This window comes from Lagopus leucura, unplaced genomic scaffold, assembly GCF_019238085.1.
Source record: "Lagopus leucura isolate 7727_CA_CO unplaced genomic scaffold, USGS_WTPT01 Super-Scaffold_100026, whole genome shotgun sequence".
Lineage (NCBI taxonomy): Eukaryota > Metazoa > Chordata > Aves > Galliformes > Phasianidae > Lagopus > Lagopus leucura.
The window spans coordinates 6,129,506-6,144,040 of record NW_024962277.1 but is presented as its reverse complement, the minus strand read 5'-3'; the positions used below and the strand labels follow the sequence as shown (position 1 = coordinate 6,144,040).

Sequence of the window (14,535 nt, the reverse complement as noted above, 5' to 3'; positions counted from 1 at the left end):
ACCCCCAGCCTACAACTTTAAGGTGCCAGCAGACAAGAAACTGGGAAGTTCATGTGAAAATGGTGTACAATTTATGAGGTGCACAGCGAGTGCATTCTGTTAGTGCAAGATAGCTAGCACCTGTACAGATAGACTGACATACTAACTGAACCTTGTTGACACAGAAAAACGAGTTTGGAAAATGCTGGGAAAAGATTATTCTTCAACAGGAAACAGATATGATTAAATTTACTCCCTCTGAATGCCATTATATCTCCGGGCTTTGTTCTCACATGTTCTAGCTGCAAGGTCACTAAATTATCCGGGCCATATCAAGCAAAAGGCTCCGCAACAGATGCACAAGTAATACTACAAATATCCACGGTTGTTTTCTTTTTTGACGCCTCTGGTTCCAGTCATCTCCTTCACTTTGCCCTCAGACCAGACATAAAATCCATATTCAGGTGGTCACTAACAAAGATGGAGCACCTCATGGAATCTGCAGCTCGGAACTGGAGCATATTACTTCTAAGACTCTACACCGCAAAGCAGGAATAGGAAGGGACTCAACGAAGCCAAGCTACAGACATTCTTTTTGCTTTGTTTTCTCAACTTCCAAACCAGAATAAATAAAAAAGAGCAGACATAGGAGGCATATGGGCAAACTGGAACACAGACAGATAAATAACTGGCTGGAAGCACGTTATACGCTTCCTATAACTGCCCTTAGAATAGGAAAAAGGCAAGATAACTCATTTTATTTCTATTTTGAACATTGTAAAGTGAGCAAGCAAGGGATTACTGCAAGAGCTGCAGTTATTAAAAATGCATTATTTCTCTATTAACAATTCAAAACAGATGCCAAAGATCATCTTGACTGGAAATAAAACTGCTGGAGTGAATAAAACATCCTGCAATTAGCTACCAGCAAATCAGAGATGCTCCAGATTTCACCGTAGTGCATTCATTAATTGCTTCTTTCAGAGCAAATTTAATTTTTAATTCTGGGCTAGAAAATTAATCCCTCTGAGTATTTTCTAAATAAAGCTTCAAATCTGAAGCTAGAATGAAGCATCCGTTCTTGTTTGCATTGTTTCCACCAACTTCTATTCATAAATTGATCAATGGGAAGACTAAGAGCTAATTTTAATACTATTAAATGTACGTGCAAATTAAAAGCCTAATTGTGCTAATATTCTAGTAGCTGATTTTCATTCAGAACAATAGGATTCCTGCTTACAGATCATTTATGCAAACATGCAGAATTAGTACTTGACTAAGAGATTACAGATGCAGGGGTGTCAAGCTGTAACAACCGCTTTGGAAACAGCATCTTCAAAAACCTAACTTTGGATCAACCAAACTGTTGACAGGAGGAAAGACTGCAGGGGTGACCAATGCACCACCATGTGGTAGCATGTGGGACAGACAGCATTAGCATCCCCAAATAATATGAAACCACAGTTCTTCAGTCCAGTGAAGAACAAATTTGCAGCTTGTTTTTGTTCTCCATGGAGGAGTGCTTCAGGATCACAAGATGCTTTATGCTAGAAGACACTTCTTCAGGTGCTGGTCTAGTCTTCTGCCCAAAGCAGGGCCAGCTACATAAGGTTGACCAGGGCTGTGCCCACCTGAACCGAGTACTGTTGAAGACAGAGCTACCATCTCCTTGTCTGGCTTCTGATCCAGTGTTTGGCTGCCCTCACAGTGAAATTCACTCCTTACCTTTCTTTATATCTAACTGGAATTTGTCTCACTTGCAATCTGTCTGTTGCCCCTTGGGCCATCATTGCACACCTTCTAGATGAGGTGTGCAGCACCTTCTGCATATGCTCCCACTGAGGAGTTGAAGACAGCAAGTGCCCTGATCCTTTCCTTCACACCAAGCAGCTCCTTTCTCTCGGCTGCTCCTCACCTGTCACACACTCTGGCCCCCAACCATCTAGGAGGCTGTTTGCCAGACATGCTCCAGTATCCTGATGTCTTTTGAAAAGCCAGACAAACCCCCAGGATGTGTTCTGGCAGAAGGGGAGAGAAGCCTCTCTGCCTGCACTCTTGCTAACACAGCCCTGAGTGCAGTTGGCTGCTTTTGTCATACGCTGCTGACTCAGTATCACCCTTTGCAAAAGTCATCACCCAGGCAACTTGCGTGCTGGGGAGAAGACGTATGAGAAGAACAAGGCCATATCTAACTCCTGACAGCTCTTCTTCAGTAAGTCCTAATAAAATGGAGAGTTAGCACAGATCACGTGCTGCTGATAGATATAAGCAGGAAACAATGAGGGAGGAAGGGAGGAGCAAAGCATGTTAGCTCTCCTAGCAGCCAGTGGCAAGCCTATTGCTTGCTCCATTACCACTATATGAACACAGGCAGTGCTGGTACAGTTATATTGTCAATTGCTGGGAGCTCTCATATCTCCACAGATTGTAGCTAAGTTCTCATTACACGTACACACACAGTTGCAAAGTTTGAGAACTAAATTTCCCTGAGAGTAAGGTTAGTGATGAGTTCCTACACGCATCCCAATTCTTAAGCAAAAGCTTGCAGACTTACAGCAAGTTTGGGCATTGTAAAAATTGTTACGTTTTGCATTTTTGCACATTAACATTCTCCATAACAAATCTGCACATGCTTTGCAGATCCAGCCACACTTATGGCATTTATTACTTTACTGCACAAACAAACACAGAAGTAAGCCAGAGATGGATGGCATTTTTTTTTCTCCCAAGGACAAGGTTATGCTGCTGAAAGTTTTCTTTCCAAAAGATATATTAAGACACAAATAAATTTTGTGGTGCAAGATACTGAAACATTAAAGAAACTACTGATTTTGCCATCAACATCACTATGGGAAAATCCCTAAAAGAGCCCTAAAATGAAGCATTATAAACTAGGAACAAAGGAAAAATAAAATCCTCATTAAAAAAAAAAACAAAAGAGCAATCTAATTACACTGAAGTCACACTCCTCACTGAAGAAATACTAAATTGTTTTACAATTGGGCTACAGATTCACTACCACTAAATAAAACTAAGAGCTTTAACGAGAGGAAAGAAAGCAGACAAAGTGACGTTGCAATGTAAAATAACAGGATGGATCCAAACATGCGAGGTTATACATAAGGAAGACATGAAAGATTAAAATCAGAAATATTTAGGCATTCACAGATTTAGGATTCAATTTAGGATTGTTTTTGGCTTTCTCTATTACTAGTGCAAAGCAAGTTGATTTTTCAGCACCAGATTTCCAATATTTTGATACTAATATTATTCATGAGCTGGCAATCATGACTAAGTTAATCACAGTTAAAGGCAAGTTTCTTCATGACGTGTGCAGAGTTTCTTAGCAGTTTTCACATTTCTGGTAACTTAGGTTACTATACTTTGACGTTTCTGTAAGCTGACTGCTAAACTCTGGCACTGATAATTGCTTTTATTAAGATGCACAGTTACTGCTGCCCCCATTTAATTGAAGATTTGAAAACACACATGCTAAGTTACTAACTGAAAATCATGTATTTTAGATAGATGTAGGGTAGGCCACTCAGCACTGAGAACCTGCATCTTTTTAAAAACCCTTATTTCCATTCGAATCAACAGGCAGCACTGAGCCTTCTGCAGGTCCACGCATTGCATAGAGCCATGACTTACCTACGTACCGTCGTGAAATACTCAAGGGGCTTCAAAAAAAGGTTGTGCTTGGAAAACTTTAGCCTACACAAACTATGTGAAAATTTCAATGCTTGAGGTGTTCGTTTTGTGAGAACTAAACCTATAATTAATTTCTTCCTATCTTTCAAAACGTCTGTAGCTTTCAAATAGTCTGGGGAGACGTGCCTCTTAAAGCGCATAAAACCCATTTTACTATCTAATTAAATAGTGCCTAAAATAAGCAAATAGCCCGACCCCTTGGGATGTTAAAGTTGTTTGAGATATTTCCTTAGTACTCAGTTTTTAGTTAATTCATTTTATATTTTAAAACTTAAACTGCCATTCCTCTGCTTTTGTCAAATTGTAAAATCAGATCTCTCTTCCAAAGAAGCAAGTGGGTGGATCATATCTACTCTTACCTGTACTCTGAGTGTGTGGCAGGGACTGCTAGCTGGGTATGGTACAATGGAGCTGGACAGCAAAACTGGTGCAGAGTATTTAAAGACCTACGACACAAGGAAAAACACAAAGTCAAAACACCAAGTGTTTAGAAAGGGGCTTTTTAGGGAAAAGCAGGAGCTAATAAGTATAATTGAAAATCCTGTTAAGTTTGAATGAAATTTGAAATACGGCTGTCAATTTTGAATCCCAGGAAATAAAGAGGGAAATAGTCTAGTTTAAGTACAGACATCGATAATGATAGGGATGAACTGTTGCAATGAAGAATCAAAGTTTTGTCCCAACACAAATATAAAATGCCAATTTAAGACTTAATTTTTGCCTTGCTGCATGGAACAGAGGCAAAAGATAAACATCGAGGGTTAAAATTTGAATGGAAATGGAACTTCAGACTTGCACGTTACTCTGCACCAGTCAAGCTGTTTCTTTATTAATGACATTTCAAACACAGTGCTTAAGCATGAGGAGGTACAATGAGATGAGTAAGGACATAAGCTTTCTTCAGGCCCAGCAATTATACACACATTGCAATACAAATTTGAAAGAATCTAAGCTTCAGCCAAGTTTTAAGCAATATCCTGAAATGTGCAGTACAAGTTTAAGTGATGTCATGTCGAAACATGAGAAGAAGCTTAACACCACAAAAAGATATCCTACATCATAGATAATTTGCATGTTTCAAATTAATGCAGACGGAGTTGCAAAACGATACAAGGCACTGCATCTGAAGTAAAGCTTAGACAATCTTTAAGCAACACACAGTACACTTAGCATTGTTGATGGTTTTGCTCGGATGCATTAAACAAGGTTTAGCACAGTAAGTCATCCATGATAAAAGCACCTAATCAAATTTCTTAAGGCACAGCATTCCCCTATGAAATCATACAATTTAGATCATTATTTCCTAACTCCTGCATTGTGAACACGTGGATGAAAAACCTTTAAACTGAAAATCCTCATTTAGAGTCAAAAGAATCCAAACTGACTATTTAATAGAGAATGTGTGCACGGCACATACATTTCCATCCTGCCTTGTCTTTTGCTGGCATCTTGACAAATGTTTCAGAAGATTGATTTTGGTCGTTCTGAATCCCCGAGGCTTAGAGCAAAGTCCTGTGAGATCACACTCTCATAAGATCAAGCAGCATGGTTATGCAAAAGAAGTTAGCCCTTTTGAGAAAGGCATTAGTTACTAATCCCTTTAGAAAAAAAGAAACCCCATAAGGTCAACCTGTTCTGATTCTATTGCCAACGTTGTGTCAGCAATTGCAAGGCCAAGATGAGCTGGATTTTCTGTTTAAAGATGGCAACTGATGGTAACTCCTATAAATTATCTGAGTGTTTGGAAACAAAGTGGCAACCGAATTCAGTCATTAGGCAGACTGCCATCATGGGACGTACCCTGCTAACACCTCGCAAGTGCACTGGTGGCACCTTCGTGCCACTGGGAAAGAAGACCTTCACAAATCTAGAAGAAGATGGACAACGTTGTCAAAAACACTGATGGACCACGACAAAAGCAGTTCAAACATGAAAGAGTAACGTTTTCTGACGAGGAACATATGATATTCACACAAGCTGCTCCACACAAGTCACAGAACCAGGCTAGTATGTTATCATTGCGCCTTGGATGGTAAAGTCTCACATTGGGTAGGGAAACTGATCACACTGATGAAATCGCTGCTCCCTGCTTTGGGAATACCTAAGGTTTTTGGTAGAAGCAAAATGAGGAGATTAGCATGAAGATGCCCCAGACCTCTCTTCCCTCCCCCACCTCCCTTTCCTTTTTTTATCCCTAGACCAATCTTTCCATTCCCATCAGTGGCATCTCCTTCTTCAGAGAATAAACTACTAAAGACATCAATGAATCTGTCTGTGCTTAGCTCTGTGCAGTAAAATATTTTGAACAGAGCTCACTCTCGGCTATCCCAGCAAGGTTCTGTCTAGAAGGGTGTCCTACTCTGACTGCCTAGGTTCAAAAATATCAAAACAACCACAAAAGTTCTCTCTGGAATCTGAGCTTCCTCATTTGCAGTTAAGGTCAATACTCACCCAATGCACAAGACTGCTTAGGAGCTCAACTGCTTTGAGTTTCTTTTCGAAGGTGCAGTGGAAATGCAAAAGTCCAGTCACCTTGACAGCAAATGAGAAGTGCTATAGGTTTGTCAGATAGCAACTACACTGGCACTCCACTGCCTTGCAGATGAAGGTATGGAACAGACAAAACAGACGACAAAACATTCAACTGCAGACTCGTAATTAAGTTACCACATACTGCTTTCTTCCAACAAGAATATCCCAGATGTTAAAGACATATGTTCAGTATGTGAAGTTTGATTTCAGCCCTTTCTCATGGTGTTCAGAGATAGACTCTTATCTAAACAGTTACAGAAACAAACATGAGGTTTGGACTGTGCTCCAAGCTGTAAAATTCAGGAGTTTTCATGACCCAGCGTTTTGGTTCCACTAGGTCATAGTGACTGATGCCCAGTCAGTATGATAACAGATAAGGGCTCAGGCTTACAGCCTCTGTCAGCATACTAATTTTACCCAAAGCAAATCCACCTTCTGCTGGTACATGGTAATATCTGCATGTTGCATTTTGTACCTTTGGTCACATGCTAAAGCAATACATTCATTTATTTTCTCCTCTGGATAGTATCAGTTCAGTTTCAACTTCTCTTTTTTAAGAAAGAGAACCACTAAAAACTTAAAAAATATACATGTTTCAATCAGCCTTCAACACAAATTTGCACTCAAAATAGAATTGATTTAAGTCATAACACCTGAAGACATAAGAAATAAATGTAAACAGTTTGGAGAAGTGATCACCTTCATCACATCACTGTTGGCAGTATCAGAGATGCTTGATTTTACATCTTCCACAGGTGATTTAAAATTAGAAATAGAGGAGAGATGCTTCAGAACTGACACAAGACAAATGACTAAATTGATGAGTGCTGCTTCTGGTCATTTCAGTCTCTAAAACACTGCAACTTCGCATGGAAGATTTGTCATTTCCCCTTTGCAGGCAGTTTCCTCCAGCCCTCCCCACATTCTCATGGATAGGTAACCACTTGTCATTTAAAGGTTTACTTATTAGTTCTTTTGAGAACATGCTACTGACACAGTATAAACAGAACTAATTCCAAAATAGCTTCTATGATTGCATGATAAAACCAGGAAATCACATTTCCTTCAAGACACCCATACCACCATTAAAGAAGTCCAATCTACAATGTTAGCATGCGGACCCAAAGGAGGTTTGCCCATTCCTTTATCTCCTGTATAAATTCCCATATTTGCCATTAGGAGCCACTCATTTTAACATCACTTTAGTATTCATCAACTGAACAAAAACATCACTTGCTGCTCTTTTGGTCCTGCAATCTTGTTTAAATACACAAATTAAAGTGACCTAGATCAGCAAGTAAAGCTACAACTGCAAGGCAACATACTTTCATTTTCTGCTATGATCAGCAATGAGCCTCCTAAACACAGTAGATGTATTGCTCAGTATTGGTTTCAAAACAACCTGGGAAAACAGAACACCCAACCATGAACATGGAATTCCTTCTGCTTTAACAATCCATTCTCTCTTTCCCAAGGGAGCTGTTTGCAGGACAATCACAGTGCCACCACGCCACCAGGCAGCAATCACAGCGAAGCACCAGGATCCCACAGAAGGCTCCTCCTCCTACCTCTCACCAGCACGCGGCACTTCCTGCAGGAGAGGATATCCTACCCTTTCTGTTTTACTGCTGTTTTATTCTAACTGCATATAACCTCTGAAAAATTTGGTAGAATTATTACATTTTTACTGTCATAGAACATCTTCCTAACAGTACTGTCAGCTTTCATACAGATGATTTTAGGTGGTACTTGTACATAGACATTAGAACACAGTTGTGTCATCAATAATTAGAAAACTGTATTAATACAAACATTTCTTCCTAATACAGTCCTGCGTTGACAATGACACAGCACCAGTAGGTATATTTGGTCATCTTAACTACTGTGATGTTCTGTAGCCCTATTACTTCATATGCTATTCCTCTTCTTTGTCTGAAAGAACAATCTGTCACCTCCATCTGCCAATATTCTTCTCTTTCTTCTGATCTATCTTCACATCAACTGCTGCATTTTAATGACTATGTACAAGTACCACCTAAAATATACACCAGAACAGCCTCTTGTGCTGCCTAATGTAATCTGTATACCTGGTGCTAGCTAACACAGATCCATTTTTAAATTAGCTTGCAAACAGCAGATCTGCTGGATAGGGCTATTTGCTCCACTGTCATCTGAGGCAGCTCACAATATAATGATTTATTTGATTGGATTCATGCCTACAAGGTAATAAGAGGAATGCTTTCATTTTAATTCCATTTTAACCTGATGAAGAATAACTTTCCAAATTGATGGTTTTCTTTTCCACTTCAATCCAGAGTTATGGTTACAGCTGAGGTTAGAAAAGATCATGTTTAAAAGATAGTAAAGTCTGTCCTGTTCCTCTATAATGAACCTAACGATTTCTTTAGCAAAAAATGAAGTTTTAAATGTAATAACTGACTTCCAAAAGGATGGTCAAAAATCAAAGGCACCATAATAAGTGCTCATATCAACTCTACCTAAGTTTTTGTTAATTAACATTTGGTTGATCATGCTGGAAAGGCTTTCAGTGTGTTAACTATTCCCACAGGATAACTTTTTTTCAGAAATTCATCGTGCAGAGGAAACAGCAGATAGTTTTATACAGCAACTCACACCAGCTCCATAGTCCGAGTTAGTTCACAGCTCTCTGCAGACATGTCCACTGAGGTGCAACTTCATGCGTATCACAAGATCCACGCCCAATAACTGCCAACATAACAGCACAACCATATGCTCTAGATCTGCACTGCTGGATCTCCCTCCTTCCCTCCCTGCTCACCATGCAGTTTTCATGTAAACTAACTGAAAGCAATATAAGACAGAATTTTTCTTAATAAAAAGCAGAGATAGTTTTACTAGGCATCAATAACGTTCAAAAAAATCAATAGCTCTAAGAGTTTAGTACATGTAGCTTAGAGTACAAACTGCTGAATTTTGCATAAGAATACATAAATTCAGTTGTCATCAAAATGATGGAATATCTGCATTTCTACAAGTTACAATATAAACATAAACAGAGAGGTTCTTGTTTGTCACTCCTTACGTATTTCCAACTTGAGTGTCCACAGCTGGATTTAAAAAATAAAACAAAATTAAGTATGCTTGCACTCTCATTCATCACAAGGCCTCAAAATAATCATCTCTTCAGAGAACAAGACCAGTACCATGTATAACACACTAAACAAGAAATGTCTTATTTCTACCCCATCCTTGTGCTTATTAACATTTCAGATAATGATCTTACAAACAATGATTATAAATCATTTTTGGTTTTATGGAAATGAAGTATTAGCCCATATAACGCAATAAACAGGCATTAGGTGATTCTTTTACATCCTAGCCAATGCACAGTTTATAGGCAGTCTTCAAAAGTAGGATAACTGTACCTAGGGTGAACCTAATTAAGACTGTTCATGTACAGATAAATACAATTAAGATCATTTGTTTTCCTTTTGACTAACTCTTAATGCAAGAAACCTGTTCTGAACAGTGACATACAGACATTTACATGACGAATAAAATGCAACTTTACGAGCTTTGCTTACTGGTCATAATTTAACATTCATAGAAAAAATATACAATCCAAAACATGAAACAGAACAGATAAATGAAGCTGCATTTGATTGAAAGATGATAATATTTTAAAGGGAAGCAGAAGATCGCATCTTTTCTACATTTCTTACTTGATTGTAAGTAAAAAGGTTTGAGATTTTCTGACGGAACTGCCACTCACGTTACAAAACAGAGCCCCATCTATAATTGCACAGCATTGATCACAGTAAAACCAAACACAGAGCCACATCTAGAAATGATGACCTTGATAAAAAAAAAAAAAGGGAAAACCAGTGCGCAAATGACAAATCATTCAAGCAAAATGGAAGAGATTCTTGACTCATCCTAGCATCTTACATTGTTTTTATGCAAAGAATTGGTTGGGTTCTTATTCCTTTTCATCGTTTTTTTCCACTGCAATAAACTGCTGGTTTATTCACTTTCATCAGGTTAAATTTTTGAATATCTATGCACATAAACACAACCACCATCTGTGCATTTCTAAAATACAGATCATTCATCTTCTAAAAAAGGTAACACCCTAAAAATGGTTCATGGAAAGAAACCTACCAAACAATAAACCGATCACTACTCCCACTTCTGGAATCCTCAACACAGATATCAGAGACGTGATGACAGATGAAGAAGGAAAAGGTACTCACAAATAACACCTTCTGCAAGCCATCCTTGAATGTGTTGTGGATTTGGTATTTATATTTTCTTTCACGCAATCTGAGGTAGAAAAGCTTTCTTAAGGAAAAAAAATTGCATTCACAGTTTTGCACGCTCATTCACGATCAGCCATGGTGGAACATCACAGATAAGTAAGCTGGTGATGTAACCAGCCCCAAACACCGCATCAGATAAACCCAAAGGCTCTACAGGGTTATATTTTGCAAAGCCAAAAGGTTTTTCCCTGAGAGGAGGTTCAGCAAGCACAAACCAGTCACATTGTTTTCACATTCCTGATAGGCTTGCTTTCTGCTTCCAAAAACAGTCCCAAATCTGTATTTATCATTTAACTTCATCACCAAGAAAAAACAGTATGCTTCCTCATTTGATATTCAGACTGAAATTTGAAAGCACCAAATGGTGCATTTTCGAATGCACCGTCTCTGTATGAGCACTGTAGTACAGTCCAAACCAAGAAAAGGCCATTGGTCCTTTTATCTCCATGGTAACAGCAGCATCTGTGAAGACGAAGCAAATTCCCTCCTCACTGCAAAGTCAATTTATAGTCACGTACTATGACATAAACTGATAAGACAGCAAAGCTAATCAGCAACAGGGAGAAACAGGAACCAAAATACGAGATTAAGCTCCTGCTCAAGAGAATGCTCTTCTGTGTATACCATTTCTCATGTGGAAATTATAAGATGAACTCAATGAAGCTGTTCCTTTGAGCTGATGCAAGCTGGGAATTTGCGAACTACTAGTTTAGCTAACAAGGGCAGCTGTTGAATATTTTATAGAATGAGTTTCTTGATTAAATCCAGTTATACCACATTTAATGGGGTGACAAGCAATGTAGTTGTTTGCAAAAATCACTCAATGGTTACTTAAATGACATTTTCCTTTCAACATTTCATCAAAAGACTTATCACTATTAGCAGAGGCAGAAGGTTAACAGCTCTATAAGAAACTGCCCCTCCCCACTTTTTTTTAATTTAATTTTTCAAAAGCAACATCAACGATGCAAGAATTTCAGCAGCAGCATTCCTGTGCACTAGCAGCAGCTATCTCCAGATAAGAGATCATATGTACAGGCTTGAGGAGTCACATTCTTGCCTTTATTTAATTGCTGTACATGGTTGTCCTGTGATCATCAAGAAAGCAAAGAAATTTTGCTTCTTCCTCCCCTTGCTTATTGCCCCACTCTGATGCTTACGTTATCAAGACAGCCACGCTGTCTCCCTTGCTTCATGAATCAATATAATGACCATCTGCTCACATTATTAAGTTAAATATATACCAGAACACACTGATGAGGGCAGCTGATTTGCCATGGTCAAGTGATCAGTTCATAGTTGTTCCACAGCCAATTGTAATATTTCCAGAATAAGAGAGAGCAGGTGGTCAACCAAATGCTACTTATCATAGCACTACCTGTGATGTTCCCCGGGCTAAAGAGAAGCATGAACTGTCGCTGCTAATTCATGCAACAAACAAATAACAAAATGCTAAGGCTTTTCTGATGGTCTGTGTTCAGAACTGATTTGCAAGAGACTGCAAATTTTATTGAAAAATACCCTCACAGCTCCTCTTTGGTCAGGCATCTGCCTAAAGCTGAGCAATTAGCTTCTAACTTCCCTCCCACCTCCACACAAATTCCCACTGCTCTGGAAACCAATACAGAAATCTTATTGAACAGACTTGCACTTAGTTTTACTTAATCACCTTAACCTTCCTTCCCTACCGAAACAGAATTTATGCTCAGTTACAGAATTTTCAAGGAAGCCACAGCCCTGGGGTCACACCACCACGTGATAGCATTACATCAGTACAATAGGAAACCACACCTAATGCAGAGACAAGTCCCCAAATTGTCCATTCATCCCCATAATTAGCCCGTAATGCTTGCATGCTGCACCAACGGGCACTTTATCTGGTATTCAGGTTAAGACACATTTATCTAACTATAGACTCGATGTGACACTGCCCCACATAGCAGAGAAACATGGCAAATTCCAAAACGGATTTATGTTGCTCATAAAACCTTCACTGTGGGCCTGATCCTGTCACTCTAACTCACGCAGGCTCATGGTTTGGCCCAGGTCCCCTAGCAAAATGGACCCATTCCACAGTGTAAGCCTGATCTAAAGCATTCAAACCTTGATACACATATGGACAGCACTGCAACAGAGTAATATGACTGCTTGGAGTCTGCTAAATTTGTAAGTTAAGAATCTTTTCCACAAATTAAGGCAAATGTTTTTGTCTACTGCACAGAGAATAGCCAAAAGGTAGCTTTCAATTTTCCAGAAAAGTCTTCTTGGGATTTGAGTACTACCTTATTTTTAGCAGATCCTAAATACAAAGTACTGAAGGAACAGAACAATTTTAGAAGGTGCTTAAGTATTGTGAAATTGTATATCAGAGCTAACGCCCCTTAACAACAACCAATACATCACAAAAATAAATGCCTCCTAAGAAAATACAACCTCTGCATAAAGAGTCCCATAAAATGGCTTTCCAGCATATTCTAATATCAAGTAGCTTAATCACCACTATTGTGCAAGGTAGAGGATATACAGAATTCTCAGCTTGGACTCGTTATTCCACTTTAAAATCCATTTTTTGCAGTTATCTGGCAGTACAGTGCACAGAATGAATGAAAAATGAAGAATAAGTTACACAGATACACAGAATTGAGCTCACTGGATGATAACCATTCCAGGAGAAAGTACTTGGGCCAGGTAACTGTAATAGTTAATCATTTCAGCTATTGTTTCAAAAGTACAGTTTTATGGAATAAGAAAAAAAAAACAAACTGAAAAACCAAATAAAAAAGCACAAGCAAAGTGCACATTACCTGCATTCCACTAATGGTAATGCTGGTAGAGAAAGGCTCTCAGCTGCTGCACTCATTTTGAATTCTGTACCCACACAGGCTTAGGGCTGACTTCTGTTGTGCTAACTTAGGTTTCCTCCAATATTTTTCGTATCAAGCTTCTCCACAAGCAGTAACTCACCTTTAAGCCAGTTTCTTAGTATATGAAAGGTACACTCATAATATAACAACTACTTCTTCCTGTTCTCCGATGAACGTCATTGAAGGTGGAATTTTAGACAGGAAAATAATACGGAAGCTTTTTGTTGTGTATAACATTTTGTCTTGTTTGGTTCCAGTTTTGTGCTTGGTGTGTTCAGAAAAAGATAGCTGAAAAACCAGTCATCTGAGCCCTTACTGTTTTAGTCAGGGTAACTGTTTGAAGGAATACATCTCTCATGCATTAACTTCACCATTTCTCCCCTAGTAATATGAAGCTGGTCTAATGAGTAAGCATATAACACCTGCCCACACTTCTTTTATATGAATTAGAAGAATTTTACAATTGATGAAATACTAAGTACAGACTGCCAAGCCTTAGATTTTAACTTAGAAAAGAGATTTTTTTTTTTTTTTTTTTTTTTAATATGAAAAATATATTAAGTAGGGCAGACTTGGAACATCAGGGTTGCAGTTTTTCCTGATGTTACGAAGTCTACTCAGCAAGATACTCAGAACAGTACGTTATTCAGTGCCAGCCTGTGAAAAGACCTAGATGTAAGATGCCAAACCATTATCCTAATGAGTTTGCAGTGCAGAATTATTAAATATAAATGCCCTGATCCCTCTTGAATTATTTGGGAAGAACTCCTATGGGTTTCATCAGGGGCAGAATGTCACAGTAAACATTCAGTTCTACTGATTCCCACCAATATTAGCAATCCATCTATGCAGCAAGTAAAGCATTTCAAAACAAACAAAAAACAGTTCTCTCTGCTCAGATTCCTGTTCCTTTAATTACAACAAAATAAACACACCACCTGAACAATGCCAAATAGCGGTGTATACAATAAACTTGGGGAGGCCATAGCAACTTGTGCACCACATGAGTTGTAACTCATATGCCAGATAACATTTACAAAGTAAAATGAGCCTCTACTACTTGCTGGCTCATTTGTTTTATATGAAGACCTGAACTTATCTTGAATGTTTCAGGATGCACTACCATGCACAGCCATTTGTTATCATTT

General features: G+C 38.7%; 1 protein-coding gene across 9 annotated transcripts in view; it reads right to left on the bottom strand.

The window, feature by feature from the left end:
- The window catches only part of IQSEC1 (IQ motif and Sec7 domain ArfGEF 1), a 353,788-nt gene that overhangs the window by 166,708 nt on the left and 172,545 nt on the right, over positions 1-14,535 (bottom strand). For 6 of the 9 annotated variants that reach the window (XM_042880458.1, XM_042880464.1, XM_042880463.1 and 3 more), the window contains one exon: positions 4,050-4,136. The exons of the other annotated variants lie outside the window; for them this stretch is intronic. In XM_042880458.1, the coding sequence (XP_042736392.1) occupies positions 4,050-4,136 (87 nt within the window). The remainder of the gene's footprint in view (positions 1-4,049; positions 4,137-14,535) is intronic. 9 annotated transcript variants of the gene reach the window in all.